The sequence below is a fragment of the Ciconia boyciana genome, chromosome 8 (genome assembly GCF_034638445.1).
Source record: "Ciconia boyciana chromosome 8, ASM3463844v1, whole genome shotgun sequence".
Classification (NCBI taxonomy): Eukaryota; Metazoa; Chordata; class Aves; order Ciconiiformes; family Ciconiidae; genus Ciconia; species Ciconia boyciana.
Window position 1 is genome coordinate 10099497 of NC_132941.1, and position 17277 is coordinate 10116773.

General features: G+C 41.9%; 2 protein-coding genes across 8 annotated transcripts in view; both read left to right on the top strand.

The window, feature by feature from the left end:
• LOC140655753 (cell surface hyaluronidase CEMIP2-like) overlaps positions 1 to 17277 on the top strand; it is a 58391-nt gene that overhangs the window by 13909 nt on the left and 27205 nt on the right. For all 6 annotated transcript variants that reach the window (XR_012043840.1, XM_072870604.1, XM_072870599.1 and 3 more), the window contains 9 exons: positions 1430 to 1635; positions 3240 to 3309; positions 3947 to 4075; positions 5028 to 5113; positions 6491 to 6622; positions 6748 to 6783; positions 7632 to 7784; positions 9674 to 9851; positions 15107 to 15322. Coding sequence is in view for 5 of the 6 variants with exons in the window: in XM_072870604.1 (XP_072726705.1) it covers positions 1430 to 1635; positions 3240 to 3309; positions 3947 to 4075; positions 5028 to 5113; positions 6491 to 6622; positions 6748 to 6783; positions 7632 to 7784; positions 9674 to 9851; positions 15107 to 15322 (1206 nt within the window). In the remaining variant the exon portion in view is untranslated. The remainder of the gene's footprint in view (positions 1 to 1429; positions 1636 to 3239; positions 3310 to 3946; positions 4076 to 5027; positions 5114 to 6490; positions 6623 to 6747; positions 6784 to 7631; positions 7785 to 9673; positions 9852 to 15106; positions 15323 to 17277) is intronic.
• CEMIP (cell migration inducing hyaluronidase 1) overlaps positions 1 to 17277 on the top strand; it is a 118549-nt gene that overhangs the window by 9548 nt on the left and 91724 nt on the right. The window lies entirely within an intron of this gene.

A 17277-nucleotide genomic window follows, 5' to 3' on the forward strand; every position in this document is an offset into this window, starting at 1 on the left:
TGTTACAGTTTCTTTCCAAAAATAGTCTTCTCTGGCCTCCTTAGCACAGCTTCTGTCTGTCATTTGGAAGGGTAGAAGTAGCCAGGCTTACTGTTCTTAGCAGGTTGGCAAGGACACTTGCATTTTATCTAAATCCATTTCCTATCTGTATTTCCAAGACTCAGCTGGCAGGGACACGTTCAGTGTCACTGCATGTAGGTTCCCTGTTACCCTCCTTGTAGCTCACTCTGAGCTACTGTACCTGCATGCAGGGTCTTGGTGGATTTCCAAAACAGTATCATATAGGAGTTGGGTGCCTGGTTGTGCTGTGCCTTATTTTTAGCTCTCTCTTGAACACCTCATTAGGGCAGAAACAAGAGCAGCAGATGACAAGTTTGAGGGGTGACTGCCAGGAAAACAATGAAATCCAGTAGAGATATACCTATGGGGACTATACTGTTTGTGACTCCAGATGTTATGTACAGTTGCAGCCCATTAAGGGGAAATCACAGGATATGAGTCTGAAATGGATTTAGTTCAAGTATCCCTCTGTATACAGAAATAACCAAGTAGGTTAATATCAGTTAATCTTGCAGTCTTACACAGACATAACTCTGACGTCAACAGGAATTTTGTATGCCTGAAGAGTGAATAAATATGCTGACAGGGATCATTTGAGTACAAAGTTAAGGTTTCAGTAAGATTTAGTAACAAATAGCTGGTATTTTAGCTAGCCTGATTTAGTATTTATATTTAAAAGAAGGATTTCTGAATTTATCTTCATAAGACTGTACATCAAAGGAGGCTTGTGCTAAGTCCTCTTGGTCAAATTAGGGTTTAATGCAATATCCCTGTGCATGCCAGTTAATATTAAATAGACTGAAACAGTAAAATACCATCTCTGCCCAAGCTGATCATTACAGGAATGAAGTGGCCCTGCACCTTCTGAGAGTGGAGGAGAAAGAACAGAAACCTCGTTAGTATAAATTACTTCTCATGGTGCCTTTTAAATAATTTCTTATTTTATTTGGGAAGTGTTGCAGTCACAAAAATTTCTGGATTAACCATCCTAACTTGTTGGTTTATCATGCGAGACACACTTATCTTTACAAAGATATTTACTCCATGACACTGAATCAAATATTCTCTCTTAGAGCTGAGGGGAGTTTTAAATCCAGTATTTTGCAATTTTCCTTTAATTATGCATGTGATCTTCCTCAGAGTAATTTTAATAGCAGTTTCGCTATATAAGAAGATCAGTCCACAGTTATGCAATCTGCACATAGTTTGAGTTAGCCGTAGGACTGATGCCTATGGAGGCATTACTTGCTGTGCAGAGGGGTGGCAAAACCGCTCCGTGAGTGTTTTGGGAATTTATGGATAAGCAAAGCACATTATAGTTCCTACTGCTGTTAGCATTACGATCTATGGCCTGTATACTTTTTTCCAGGTAAAAGACACCATTGGCTATGACACTCTGGGGCACTGTTTCTTCCTTGAAGATGGGACGGAGCAACGCAATACATTTTATCACAACTTGGGCCTCCTCACGAGGTCAGGCACGATCTTGCCTTCGGATCGCAATGAGGCTATGTGCCTTGCCATCCGCAGCCACGTCTATGGGAATTACGTTCCTGTGCCGAGCACCGACTGCATGTAAGTGCTCCGGGAGTTGTAGTCAGGTTTTGCCCTTACGTTGTACTTTATAGCTGGGTCCCAAAGAATGCTGTGGTGAAACTTTTGAAAGGTGCTATTTGATATTAAATGAAAAATTGTAGTTTTTTCTACCATTTCTCATTTTAAAGTAATTTAGCTACTTGACCATGTTTTGCTTGTGAAGATATCCGTTAACACCTGCATGAATCCTAAGCAAGGAATATTTGCTGCTGGTTATTCCTGTCGCTGTTTCCTGAGAATCATAAATATGTTAGAGCACTTTGCTCGTTTCTGAACTCCTTTCAATTCTTTTTAAGTAGGCTGTTGAAGGCTCCATGACATCTGTCTGATAAATGCAGGTTGCTTCAGCCCTGGTATAGGCTGGCAAAAATATCACTACAAAGGGAGTTTTTGCCTTTTTTCACCAGGGCTGAATTGGGGCTGGACCATCTAGAGTAAATTGGTCAATAGTACATGAGTACATGAACATCTAGAGTACATCAGGAGATTTAGTGAGAATGCAGAGATTAGCATAAACTACAGTGAGCATCATTTAACAATAAACAATATCCCGATATAGCTGAGCAAAGTTAACTTCTATTTTGGAGACTGATGAGCTGTAACACAGGCACTTGGGGACCCAGGTATTGGTCTGGCTAGTGTTTGCAAGCAAGAACACAGTTTAGCTGAGGAAATTTGTATTTTCATGCTTTCTGGAAAAGGATGCAGTGGCCAAACTCTACTTATTTTAATTTGCGTAAATAATCCAACTGAATTAATTACAATTATTGTTGCTGAAATGCTAAGGTTGCTTGTATAGTTAACACAGATTTATTTTGCACCTGTTTAGTGGTTCTGTTAATCCAAAGGAGTGTGGATTCTTGATTATGTAATAGTTAAGGTAGATAAAAAATGATTGAGATTTTCTGCTGAGAATGATCAAATTAATTGCTATGGTCATGAGAAAAGGTTTACAGTGTTTTTACATGTGGTCTTTATTACTGCAAAATATGTTATCAAATGAAGTAAGACAACAGACGACAATGTTTTCATAGCTGTATCTGGCTTCTGTTTGTGTCTCTACTGATCTTCCCTCTGAAGCAAAAACTCCTTATTTGAAGAAATGTCAAAATAATATCTCCTTAATCTCCTGCTTAACGAGCCATTTGCAGCTTGCAAGGACATTTGTTTTGTTTTTTTCACGTAGAATCTTCATAAATCCATAAAGAATCCCCTACCTCCTGCCATTACCCATGAAGTTTCAAAAAACAAACCAGAACTTCACTTTTCAGACATTTTCCAAAGCTGCTTAACTTAAAAAAAAAAAAAAAAAGACATTGGGTTTCCTTAAGCTGCATTTAACAGAGCATGGATTTTGTGTTAATGGTTTCATATAATTTACAATAGGTTCAGCATGTGGCTCCATAAATGAACATGTCTGACATTACTAGATGGTTTCTTTTCCTTAAAGAGTATCATTAAAAGGTTGTATGGAGTTTTAAAGTCAATAGGAGAGTTGTGGCTCAAGTCCAGTACAGCGCTATGAAAATGTATCCCTTCCTGTTTGGTAACTGCTTAGGATCATTTTGATTTTGATTTTTTAGGGCTGTCAGCACATTCTGGATTGCAAATCCGAACAACAACTTAATAGAGAATGCAGCAGCTGGTGCTCAGGTAAAATCATTTAACGGCAAGAGCTATGCTTTGCCTCCAGTTCCCATATATTCTCCTCTTATTGATGTCATTAGTGTGAGGGCAATGAATTTTTAGTAAGCCATCGTAAAATTTGGATATGTATTTCTGCAACCTTTGTCTCTGCTAAGAACAAGTATTTGCCTACAGTTCTCACACTGATTTCTCTCACCACTGTGGCTGGAATTGGTGTGTGATGTCTCTTAGCAAACATTGATTTTTATTAGTAGTTAATAGTTAAATGGCCAATAAAATGTTATATTTCTATATATAAATATATACTCTCTCCTTGTTATTATCTCTGATGTCTACCCAAATCATGTTTGTGTTTAAAGTGCTTGTATAGAGAAGGTTATGTTTTCTAATAAACCACCTGAATTTCACCCACAATGTATGCATTTTTAAAACCCATGTGTGTGCCCGGGGGCCCACTGTCCATGCCAAAGGATGAGTTAGGAGGTGTAAGGGCATGGGCTGGTGTGTGTCCCCTGGGACTCACACATGTTTGGCAGGCTCAGGTTAGAAATCTAGCCAGCATAGTGGGAAACCCTAAGTCCTCAGGATAACCTGTATCATTAATTGTAGTGTCCCATTTCTCAGACCTCCCTTTGTCTTTTAGGATGTTGGGATATGGTACATCTTCCACCGGGTTCCAACTGGACAGTCTGAGGGGCAATATCCAGAGGGACAGGCTGAACATACCCCCTTGGGAGTATTTTACAACAACAGAGTCCACTCCAATTTCAAGGCACGTGGATGAGTTTTATATCTTCCTATCAATAAAATAGTATGGCATAGGGCTGACCATGTGTGGTGCTCTGAAATCAGATGATCACAGGTGTCTTTCTTACATTTTGATAGTGGTCTTTTAACACTATATCAAGAGACAATCAACTTTTTGTTCTAATGATCGAAGAGGGAGCTGGGCAGAATGGGGCTCCCATTTCAGGTGCCTCAGTTGGGTGCCTGTGTTAGAGGGGATGTGCCCAGGCCATAGGTACACCTACTACTAAGTGAGATTTAAGGAATGACAGGCAGGACACTGAGCACTGCTGTTGGCCACAGTGGTGCAAGGATATAGCGAGATGAGCAAAAGTCATTTGTGTCAGGGCCTGCTCATCACCTTTGAAAAATGAGACCAAAAATTCAGGGGTAATTCCAGGAAAAACGCTTCCTCCCCAGATATACTGTTGACATGAAAACGTAACCTGTAAAAAGAATATTTAACTTATTTCTCAGGATTCTAGATTGAAATCAGTGCTGCTCTCTGTGCCTTGTACATTTTACATCTTGGTCCATGACAGCCGCTTCTCTAGCCCAAAGTCTTTAACTTAGCTACAGCAGCTCATGTCCTTTTTTTTTCCAAAAGTTATCAAGAGCTTGGCAGAGTCTCTTATTGCTTTCTGTGAGGGAGAGAGAGAGTGGGAGTTCAGTGCCTTGCTTAGGGTCAGAAGGCAGCCCAAGATGCTGATGCATAACACATGGCAGGGCAGGCTCTGTCCTGACTTCAGCATACTACATCCTGTGCTCATGTCATACTAAGCCGTGCCAAGTGACACCAAAAGGGAAGAGAAAGGCCAGGCTGCAGCCACTCACTGTGCCTGCACGCACTGGCTGCCTACATTCATTGATAAAAATCTGGGATCTCTGGTCTCTGTTGGGCAGTCTGTTAAAATAATTGGAGTCGTGTGCATTTTCAGGCTGGTTTGTTTATTGGAAAAGGAGTAAAGACAACGAGAGCCAGCGCTGAAGATCCCAGAGAGTATCTCACTGTCGATAATGCCAGGTAAGCACATGCTGTATGGCTAAGTATTTTGGATAGTTGTATTGCTGCTTGGCTTCTGCATTGTGTTTAGCAGATCATTAATGCCTCATTATAGCTGGAGCATCTGAAAAAACCACACAAGCTATCTTTGATGTGCAGAGGCAAATACTTCATAGCTATGCACTGAATTGTTTGTGTTATTGCTGACCAAAAAGGATACACATGCACTTGGGGTTATGAGCACTAAGCAGCGAAGCACGTGAAAGGGGATCCGGATCCCATATTATTCCGGATCCCATATTATTTACAAACCCATTAGTGGGTTTGTAAACTCCAACATTTCTTATTAATTGCTTAAAAGAACTTACATCTGAAAGATGACGTAAGACACTGCTGAGACCGGTCTAGGATTAATGAGGAAAATAAAGTAGCCTCAAAGGTTTTTGTCAGCTACTTTAAAATCTGTGAGCTTCGTTTTGCAAAGTGGAAGCAAGTAAATTAAGGCCATTTTCTCGCTCACTGCAGGCCTCTGGGTCTGTGTGAGGAGGCTGTGGCAGAAATCAGCCACTGCTCCTGGACAAGCCTTGGCTTTTTTCCTCCTCCACCATACCCTCTCAGTGCTCCCGTATGGCTGAAAGGAAAGGGTGATTTTGCCTCCCTTTGTGAGACTTCCCTCCCTGGGCCACCCCCTTGGGCACTGAGGTGGCACGTCCCTCGGGACATCAGCTGGAAGAAGTAAGAGGTGAGGGTAGACTCAGAAAAAGCAAAGGTGATTTTTTTTCCAAACACGGCACAAGTCTACCATTAACAGCCAGCATGGCAAGAAATATCCTGAAAGTAATTGAGAAGCACCCGATTCCCAGGGCAAATCCTTTTTTCATATGACAGCTTCTCTTTCAGCAGAGACAGAAGCATATGGAGGTCTGGTCTGTACATGCAAGGAAAGCAGCTCCAATTACTCCGTTATCTTTGCTGAATGAGATTCTTGAAAGTGCCTAATTGATTTTCGAGCATCATTGCAGGGATTCTCAATGGGCCTTGTAAGGACAATTACAAAAGGACCCAAGTGACTTTGCAAAAATGTTTTCTATGCCTCTAAATCACACTGAATCAAATTAAGGAGTAACCATGGGCCCTTTGAAGTCTCGTGAGAAATCTCCTGTTGATTTCACTCGGGCCAGAATTTCAGCCTTATGAATGTTTCTTGTTTTCTGCTTTGTACCAAAGCACGGAGATGAAATCAAGCTAATAGCCCGACTCTGAACCAGGGCATATCACCTTTGTACGCCCATCACACTGATATCTGGAAGCCAAACGAGGTCTGCCAGGCACAACCTCCTCTGTCTGAGGTCAATTCCTATGTCTCCCATGACGCATTAACTAAGCTCCTTACTTCAGGTTTCGCCCACATCAAGATGCTGATCCTGAAAAGCCGCGAGTTCCTGCCGTGATTGATGGTCTTATTGCTTTTAAAAATAATGACCATGGGGCCTGGGCCAGGGGCGGCGACATTATTTTCCGCAACTCGGGGTAGGTTACTGTAATTATGTGTTATATCATTCCCCTCGCGGCAGACATAAATAGGTCTGTAGGCCAAATTCACTGCAGTGCAGACATTCCTCCTCATTTACACCGTTGTGTTTCTTCTGTCCCAGGTTTTCAGACAATGGAATTGGACTCACTCTGGCAAGGTAATTTCTTAAAATCAACCTTCTTCCAGTTTTTTCCCCCAGTGTAAGAGGCTCAAGAATGGAAGCTGAGACACTCCCCCAGTAATTGCTGTAAGGCACAAGAAAACCTCATGTTTTCCTCTCCGACCACATCAAGTCTTTCCTGCACAGCCGTTAATACAAGGGGCAATTTAGCCTTTCATTCTCTTTGCCTCAGCATGTCTGGGGAATACATCATAATTGCTGAATATTTCCTTTTGGACGGTAGGTCCTGAACCAGCAGACTAAACATCTGGCTCTGCATTCGGGGAGACTTTTCTTCTGCTCTAGCCCAGTGGAGCAGCATCTCCCATAGCTCATGTGCTGCTGGGGCATGGTGGCTGGGATGGTCCCACTTGGTGGCACAGCAGGTCTCCTGCCTCCTCTGCTGGTGTCTACCATGCTCCTGCTGCTCTCGTCTCAACCCCTCTTGCGAAAGACCCACAAAAATAAGCCATGTCCAAAGCCCACTGCAGGCAATGAGTATCAGTGAAGCTCTCACTTTAGGGATGTAGCTAAACATTTATAAAGCAACTTGGTAAAGAGCAATTATATGTATATAATAATAATAATATTAATATATATATATTGGGTAGAGCTGGTTTTACCCAGACTAAGTTACCTGTATTCCTGATGCCTGAGCACTAAGCTACCTCTGCACTAACTTGCTGGTTTCTAAAGAGATTTTAAAGCAGGCTGTTATATCGGTGGATGCACTTTTTCCCAAATTAAGAACAAAATTCTACTGTGTCTGTGGTGTAATTAAAAGTGTTAATTAATCAGTTGTGGTGTGCTGCATAGTTGCCTGGTGTTTCTTTGCCTGCTTGTAGTGATGGGACTTTCCCGACAGACGAAGGCTCCAGCCTGGAGGTTACGCGCTCCATTTTTGTTGGAGAAAGCAGCAACTTCGGCTCCCAGGGAGGCCAAAACAGCTACTGGGGAAAAGGGGCAAATGGAGAATACAGAACACTGCCCAGAAACAAGTGAGTTATTCTTCTGCCATTTCTTCTTGGCATTAACATAAGCTAGAAGAAAAGCCTCAGGAATGAATGTGACTACCAACGAGTAATTTATACCGGGTGTTTAAATTATTGTACAGGCCAGAAATAATAAGCATCCGAATAAACTCACTCTTCAGGCCAACAGCTTGAGAGCATTCTTGACTGAATGTGTTTGGTCTAATTTTCTGCTTAATTTATTAGTCACTGGAGAATGGATTAGAGAATCTGAAAGATACCAAATGGCTTTTGTGTAGTGCTTCAGCAGCACAGCACCGAGCTAATGGCACAGCTCCTGTCCACTGTGCCACCATCCCTCCTGCCAGCGTAGCTGGGGAAACATGGCGGGTTTGACAAAGGAGAAACCATTTTTCATCATTGCATCTTATTTCTCTTTCAATAGCTGTATGTTATTTTCTATTTTGATAGCAGCACAGCCTCCTGTCTAGCAACTGTGGTGCCTCCCCACATCCTCATAGCAAGGCATGCTTCCCCAAGCCTAAGTTCTACCTTAATGTATGTTTGTGGTGATGCTCACCAACGATTAATCCTTCTACAAGGAATATAAAATTAAGCAATAAGCAGTACTCAGCAGACATGCCATGCACACAGCCCTGACTACACGTCTCAGCCATAACTGACACAGGAATGGGATCTGTGTAGGACAGCAAGAATAATCAGAGCTATCCTCAGTTATTATCGGTGTTGTTATTTTAATTGCAATTGCAAAAATGCTCCTTCGCAGTTCAAACAAGCTCTAATCATCTGTGATATTGTTAAGCAATGTACTCTTGGAAAGGAGTATGCCAAAACATCTGATATCTGCCCTTTCATTACGCCATAGTGCAAAATGGGATGTGGGAGTTGTATCAGACCCAACTACTGGGATAGCAGCTCTGGAAATTGAAGTATAACTATTTGGTCAAGAAACACTGTATGTGCCTGGTGTTTCCAATTGGCAAAGTGTTTCTGGATCTCTGGAGCCAACCAGTAAGAAAAAACATCAGGGCTAGGGGGGAATCTGGGCCTTGGTGACCCCCAGGCTGGAGAGAGCCTGTGTGCCCATGTGATGTCCACTTTGTGGCTTTCATGTCTGAACAACTCTTTCTGGACTCGGTAGGCATTGACCTACCCTTCCATGCCACTACTAGCCAGCTTCATCACCATCTGCAAAGCTGATACAGGACACTCTTTAATCAAACACAACCAGGGCCAAGCAAAACTTGGTGCCTTCTCAAAACAAACCATGGAAGGGGCAGGTCCTTACCTGTGACTCCAGTGGTGTCTCCTTCAGCACTGATGTCTTGACAACATGTCCATGGACTGATGCTGCAGAAATTGCTTTTCTGTACAAAATGCAGTGGACTAGGTCCTAGGGATCTTGTGTGAAATGGCTTGTATGGAGAGGAGAAACTGTGCTGCACCACTTGGTACTTGCTTCCGAGGAGACACTGTTGCCTCCAGGCAGTCTGACTGATATAATTTTTTCAATCATGCTGGTGTTTTCCTGAGAAACCTGTCTAACTTGGAACAGGGAACCTGATGGCAATGCTGCCACACAGCCCTTTGGGTCTTCCTCATGGTGATACACCCCTGGGTGGCTGAGGACAAGAGTTTTAAACTGCTTTACCCCAGCTTACAAGACTTAGGCAAGCTGTATGAGTCACTTGCTTTTGGTCTTTGAGCCTTATCCTGTAAAGGATGTTCAGCAGAGTTTCATCTTTCATTAACTGTGTGATGAGCATCCAGATCCCAGTTTTGGGAAAGGAAAGGTGGTTTAGCTACTTGTTAATATCTTTCTGTGCCTTCAGGAGAAGACTCAGAGTTTGCCCAAGCTTTTAACACAGGATTGTGTTTGTTTTTAAATCTCACAGGACGTTCCCTATTCGTGGATTCCAGATTTATGATGGGCCTGTCAGGATGGCAAAATGCACTTTCAAGAAGTTCACCCCAACTGTTGACAGATACTCAAGTGCCATCGGGTTCTTCATGAAAAACTCCTGGCAGATAAGCCCCCAGAATAATGTGTCGCAGATCCTGATGGAGAAAAGTGTGAGTAAGAAAAGCAGGAATGCATGCTGTTAGATGTGCAAGTTTTTGAAGTTTCTAGAAGTGATGAGAGACTTATCCTAGAGCAGGAATTTCCAGGCAGTGGTGCATGTTACATTGGTGCATACCATCAATTCATTTTGCAACACGTTTGTGGGGTTTTTTTTTATTGAAGGTTATTTATAAGCCAGTAGAATATAAGATAACTTATGCCTGGGCAGACATACCTTAAAAATCTGCATTAGAGGAAGATTTCACCTTGTAACCAGAAAATGCAGAACATCACTCTTAGCTGGTGCCGCATTACCAGCTTATATATGCTGAGGACCTGGTGAGGACCTGACCTTAGAGGTTGAGGGAAACTCAAATGAGATTTCAGGAGGCAGTAAGCTGCAATACAATTCTTACACAGAAATAAGCAAATGCACTTAGAAGCAAAGCCATGGCCCCGTTTCTGGGGTCAGCAGTGAAATTCCTGTTGAGCACAACAGGGACTTCCCTTGAGCAGTGACAGCAGAATGGGGCTCTGTATCTCTGCCTTGGCAGGAGCCATAGGATGCTGAGCAATTCCTGTCCTTGTCCTGGATTCCTGCAGGGATCGTGGCCCTGCACGCTTGGCTTGGGAAATGATAGATTCCACCTGGCTCGCTCCCAGGGATCATAGCCTTTCCTTAGCTTTTTTCAAACAAGGTCCATGCTTGTTAGGATGTCCATGAACTGTAGTAACTTTGGCTTGAGGTTTGGCTTTATCTTGAGGAAAATTTCCATTGCTCTGGGATTGACCAATATCACTCCCTCTGGAAAGCACTTAGTTTGTCTGTCCCCTCTCTGGTAAACTTTAGACCAGCAACAGGAAGGTATTTCACAAAAGGATGATGTTGATTGCAGTCACTTGACTGCTCCTCCTCTAAAGAAAACACAGTTCCTGTGCATTTCAGTAAAGAGATCTTAGTTACCTCAGATGCTTTAGGGAGCTTTGGAACAAGAATAAGGCTAATTTGCCGTACCTTCTTAATGTCCTCCCTTGGGGAAGTGGTTATAAGATGATCATGAGGAACATGAATGAGAAAATCAACCTGGAACTGGGGAGGGGAGCTTAGAGAAAAATGTATGATGAAAAAGTTTGATTGGTGGACTGGAAGAGAGTGGAAATTTTCCTCCAGTAATGGATGTAGGACTCTGTCCAACAGAATGGTTTCAGACAGATGACATCTGTGCACATTAGCAAAGGGGATGATTACCTCTTGAATGGCTGAAAATGCAGCTCTTCACTGCAGTTGCACCATTTGAGGCCAATGAGCCTGTTAATTATCCCAGCATTTTTTGTCCAAGAGGCAGTTTAGTACTGCAACGCCTTTAAGATCTGAGGTTCTTGAGGTAGAAATGGTCAGAAGACTCTCTAAATACTTCTGCAAAGCAAATTAAAATAGCACAGTGTCAGCCTATTACAAAAAACCTAATGACATTATCCAAATAATTACTTATTATATGTACATTTCCAAGAAATATCCATTTCTGAAGTTGGTATTTTGCCAACTCAAAAAATATTTATGTTTGTAACCACTGCAACCCAGCACTTTTCACTTTGATTGTGTTTTATATGGATTGAACCCAGACATGCTAAATCTGATTTCAGACTTGAAAGACCACGGTTAGTTTATTGTTTTGTTGCTAATTGCTACATGGGACAATATGTCTTTAACTAGTTAAGATAGAGCCTGTAGACTGTTTTAATTAATTTTCCATCTCCAGGCTTCATTTTATTACTTTTTAAAGGGTAGCTAAGTACTAATTCCCTAAAGGACAATCATTTTACAGTTGTTTTTTAAGAAGAAATTAAACATTTCTGCAAGTTGTACAGTGATGACAAAACTATTAGTCATGCTGAAGGAATAATTGTATAATTAATCAGACTAATCAGCAGATTGGTTAGACAACAAAATAATAAAGCCAGTCAGGTCTTATTTAATGCCAGCATAAAAATAACAGTCAAGTAGAACAGAAGACCTAAACATTACACTCCACAAAAAGTATTCTAGTTGCCTTTCCGTTGACAAACCTAAATCTCACATATTAAGATATCTGTGCATTTATCAATAGCAAAATTATTGCTAGGCTTGTGTATTTGTTTGTTTTAAAAAGAGTGCTTTTTAAAAGTTATTTCAAAGTAGTGGAAGCAGTAGTTGGTCTTCACTCAGATGAGGGCATGACTGATGGTTGTTGTCTCCTGGAGATCTGGTTACTATCAGTCAAGTAGGACTTGGAGAGCTCAAAGGAGATGGCCCCAGCCCAGAACAGAGCCATGCCCAAACAGGACACTGGTGCATCATTTCTTAAGAAGACTTGACATACCTCTTTTTAGTCATAAAATAGCAACCCATTCATCCCTCTGTCCTTTTTCTGCACAGTTCCTGTAGACTGAGGTGAGGAGAAAGAGCTTGTACGTGACCTTTTGGGCTCCCATGAACAAGGCCACCTCCAGCAGGTGCAGAAGATTCACAAACTGTCCCAGTTCACATCCACTGCTAATAGTCCCTCTGGTTTTTTTTTTCCCTGCAGCCAGGAGCTTAGGGTGGATTCAAGCCGATTCTACTCCTAGCTGTGCCAACACTATGGCATTTCTGAAATTAACTGAGCCAAAGAAATCACAGTGGTCTGTGTTGGGTGGGTTTATGGTCCCCAGAAGAGCTCAGAGGGGCCAGCACTGGCTCCTGGCTGTGGTCTAGCAACTCCCATGGGATTGCAGTCCTACCTAGCTAAGAGACGGGCGCTTCCTAATGTTGCCTTTACTATGTTTAGCATGTGTTGTCTTAGTGCTGGGTTTCTGCGTCAAAGCAGAAGTTTGCAAACAGTTCATGACTGGAAAAAGAAAAGCAGACATTGAGTTAAAGTGCACATCTGTTACCCCTGAAAAAGAGGGCAGAAAAAAACCTGAAACAAACCCTAAAGAGACTCCTGACCAAAGGGAACTTGCAGGGTGAGGGCTTGTATCACTCCAGCAGAGTAAAAGCCATGCTAACGAGGGCAGAGTCCTTGGGTGGTAAAATAGAGGAAGATTCACACTGATCTTGTGATACAGTGATACGGCTTTTTTTGGCAGCTTGTGCCAATACTTAAATTTTAGAAAAATTTGCAAGTTATTATGATGTTTTCCAGTACGTTATTAATTTTTAATATAGAAAGTGTTTTCCACTGCAGTCTTCAGGACTTGTCTGCAGCTGTGTTAGGTGTGCTGCCTTTGGACATGTTGAGTTAGCATATTCCTAAGAGATTACGTACTCACATAACCATCATCTGTCAGATCTCCCTGTCAGGCTTCAGACAGGTAATTCTAAGAACCTTTATATCGTATCACTCCCAGGTAGTCCACACCTAATGAAAACTAGGTGTCTGAGTAGTAGTGTGGTAGCTAGACATGACCTGTTTCTGCACCCTCTTCTAGCTCATTCCCAGCTCCACATGGACATACCTGACAAACTGAGTCTTTTCTCTGTTCATGTGTGTTCACTTAGAAAAAAATATATGTTGCCATAGCTGTAACTGCAAACTCAGTGCACCCCTATCCCTCAGTGTACAAAAGCAAGGTAACCTTGAGACTTATAAAAGAAGTGACACTGCTCATTAACATTTCCATTTTGTTTCTGACTTTCAGACTTTTTCAAGGAGAACGTTAGAGATTAGCATTAGCACCAAAACTGTCTGCTGCTGGATGGAAACACTGGGAGTGTTAATCAAATGTAAGCTGTACTGGCTGTTCCTTAGTTTGTTTTGAAGTAGAGCTGACTGTTCTCCTCCCCAGTGAAGTGCCCATTTTCATATTCAACTCCAGAAGTGCACTGTCACAAAATATTTATAATGGAGCTTTGAGCTGCAGCACAGTGTTTACATTTATTAAAAATCCCCTATTTTATAAATTCAAAAGAAAGGAAAAAAAAAACAACTTTTGGAGTAGCTCTTTGGGCAAAAATTTCCTGTGGTACAGTACGAAAAGGTTTTAAAACACTCAAAAATACACATTAAATTTCCATGTGTTTGAGCTTCCTTTAAATGAGACTGCATCAGGTGTTTGTTTATGAGACTCATACTTAGACAAGAAGGTGGCAGAAAAATGGTTCTAGGCTCTAATTTAATTTTAAAGGAGTAAAGACACTTATTCTGCAAACAGTTGTCGCTGCAATGGTCATTCTTTTTAAGCCAATGGGACTTTCCATCTAACTCAGAATCACAATGACCCTCCTATTCTCCTAAGCTGTTCTGTTTATTATTGTTAAAATAAAGCCTTTAAAGCCCTTAGTAAACTTGCAGCCTAATCCTGCTGACCCTAATTCTTACTCATGTGCACAGTCCAATTAAAATTAGTTGGGCTAAATGGAACAAATTGCAGTCCTTTGGGTCGGCGTGATCCAGTGGCTATTTGCGCCATCTGCTTTTATACACATTGCTGCAGGATTCATTCAGAGTGCTTGACCTAGAGTAATTATTTTCTTGATTATGTCAGAACTTAATCATTGCACACTGTAATAATTTTCTCTGTAGACATTAAAATATTCCACACCTTTTTGCTGAACATCTGCAGTTTCCTTGTTTTGCTGGATTTTCATATCAGGACAGACTCTTTTACTTAGCTACTGAAAAAATCTTGAAAACAGAGTTATGCATAATAAGGGTAATGCTGTTTCCTGTTATTTCTCTTGCCTAAAAAAAATTGTTCAGGGGATATGTTAGAATGTGCACAAGAGCCAATTCTGACAATTGCTGTCACTTTTATGAGTTTTATAAGGTTTTAGGGGAACAATTAGAAAAAAATGGCACTCACAGAACTGCTTAGAACAGCCATTGAAAGTATATGAGAAAATTCACCAGATATCTAGTAATTTTTGTTTCTTTGATCACAGCTGTGACATTCCTCAGTAAATTTCATAATCTTCCAGTACTTACCTACCCTTTGAGCCATCCTCTTCCTTTTGCCACCGCATAATTTATTGCTGTGTGATTTCAAGGAATACATTGTTGTGCGGGTGCATTTCAAAGAACCAAAATCTAATTTTTGTGAAACTATCTCCTGGGATTAAGAAATGAGGGGGAAAACCAATATAGTCAGAAATTTTTCTAAATAGAAGAAGCAAAACAAGACTCTTACTCATACAATAGAGCTTTCTAGTTCTAGCTGTATCACTGTTTTGCCTGTTAAAACACTGCAAACCCAAGCCCTTACTTAAAGCTAACCTGTAATTTTGCTTCTTATTTTCTCCTGCTAGGTTGGACTAAAAGTGTTTTTTGGCAGATCAGGCCAGTGGTTTGGAAACAACGATAATGACGGTGACAAAATGTCTATCTTCCATGATCTGGACGGCTCGGTGACAGGGTATCCGGACACTTTCATAGGCAGAGCGGACAACTACTTGCTGCGTCATCCCGGGTGTCTCACTGTCCCGCGCTGGAACGGCATGATGTGTACCGGGAAATTTGCACAGGTAATGGGTAGTGGCTGCAGGCAATGCTGCTGGGCGTGTTGGGTGGGTGTCCTCAGATACTCTGCTGAGGGGTGACGGAGTGAAAGCTACTCAACACTCCCTAAGATAAGAGGTGAATAATACATTGGGTATAATTTTACTCCTCTCAGTGTTATCTGCCTAATTCCAAGGGCTCAGTAAAGCTCCTGTTGTGCCGCTGCCTGCAACCCATGGCTGTAAGGAGCCCTGTCTCTTCCTATTGCCCACAAGAAGCTGCAAGTTGAAATTGAGTTGGGGGAAAGTTTGGTGTTTTCTAGTTCTTGCTTCCAGGTTTTTGTCCACTCTATCATGGGGCTCTGGTGGATAAGTCTGGTGAATCAAGTTTCAGTAATGGAAGATGTTACTCCTCTGATACATCCCACTGTGTTCAGGATGGTGAAATGCATGGTTGAGACACAAACTTACACTTATTTCTTATCTCCCATCCAGAAATCGCTGGCCGAGGGATGGACAGTCTTAGGTCAGTTTAAGGTCTTAAACCTTTGCAGCAGTTTTCTTCGGCACCCTTGAGTTAGAGACCTTAGCTGAGATGTCAACACCTTGGTAGAAAGGGCTACAAATCCGAGGTAACCATTCAGCAGGGAAAGAAAGAAAGAAAGAGGAGATTGGTAAATGGAGGGAAAATGTGACCTCAAAATCAGATTGTGGTTCATTGTATGTTGCTCGAATTTCGACAAGACCTTTGTGTGTGGATAGAGCATACTGTAAATACATGACTCACCACAGCTTTCACAGTCACCTGTAAGAGATCGCAGATGGCTTCCCTTGCCCCTCCACTTCTAAAGGATATTAATGTATTTCGAAAAAGGTATCCAGGCCTGTTTTAAAACTCCAGTTACTTGGACATTTTGCCAGGTCTCCTCTCTCCTTGTGTTGAACAAGCCAAATATTAAGACTGTGTTGTGGGCGCAAACAGCACCACGTGGTTTGAGGTTGGAGAGTGGGTACTGGGAGCCCTCACACAAGATGTGGCTTTTGGAAGGACCATTATGTTCTCCTGACCCCTGAGAACAGCCCTGCACTGTCAAATAAAGACTGCAGTGGGGTGCACTGCTGGATATGAAAGGCAAGAATGGAGTATGAAGTGATCTTAAAATAAGATCAGAATTCATGAGGTACAGCAGGTGTTATTTATTTATTAAGAGTCTTCTGTGCACTTGGGAGCGTGCTGCGAACTCTTGTCTCATTGGGAGTCAGTAGACATTGCCCAGACAACAGCAGGTGTGGCATAGGGTGAAACTGCCTGACGTCACTGAAAACCAGGCAGCATTAAAATTGCCTCGAGAGGAGCAGGCTGTCAGGTTTCCGTTTGTAACATGTAGTTTTTGTGAGCATGGGGATTAGCAGAGCCTGATTTCCTACAGTTGCACCTCAGGATGGGTTTCAAACCTAGCCTCATGGATTTTCCACATTGGGAGATTTCTGAAGGTGCCTTCTCCATGGCTTCTCTGATGTGTAGTAGTGTGTGAGCTTGCACTTTGGATAGTCAGACACAGCACTCTGCTCCCCTTTCTCCAGGAACTTGACGCATGAAACTTTTAGGAATGCAATTATCTTTGAGACCTCTATGCCTACATAATATGTGCAAGGTCAAATCCAGATTATGCAGGTCTCCTTAAGCTAAAAAAATTTATATGCATTTGCTTTAGTTGCACAGCAGAGAGCAGGAGTTGCTATTTAAGTGTCTGGACACTGGACTTACGCCCCCTGGTTTGCTATTGACTAAGCAGAAACAGGATTGGGCTCCTGTGAAACACTCCCATTGAATTAGGGTTTTGTGCTTGGCACTTACGTTTTGCTCTGTCTCTAGAGAAAGGATATTCTCTGCTCTGGCAAGCTAACAGTTAAATTCAGAACTGTAAACAAGTAGGCATTTATATTTTTATTTCTATTAATACCCTCCCAGTTATGGCACT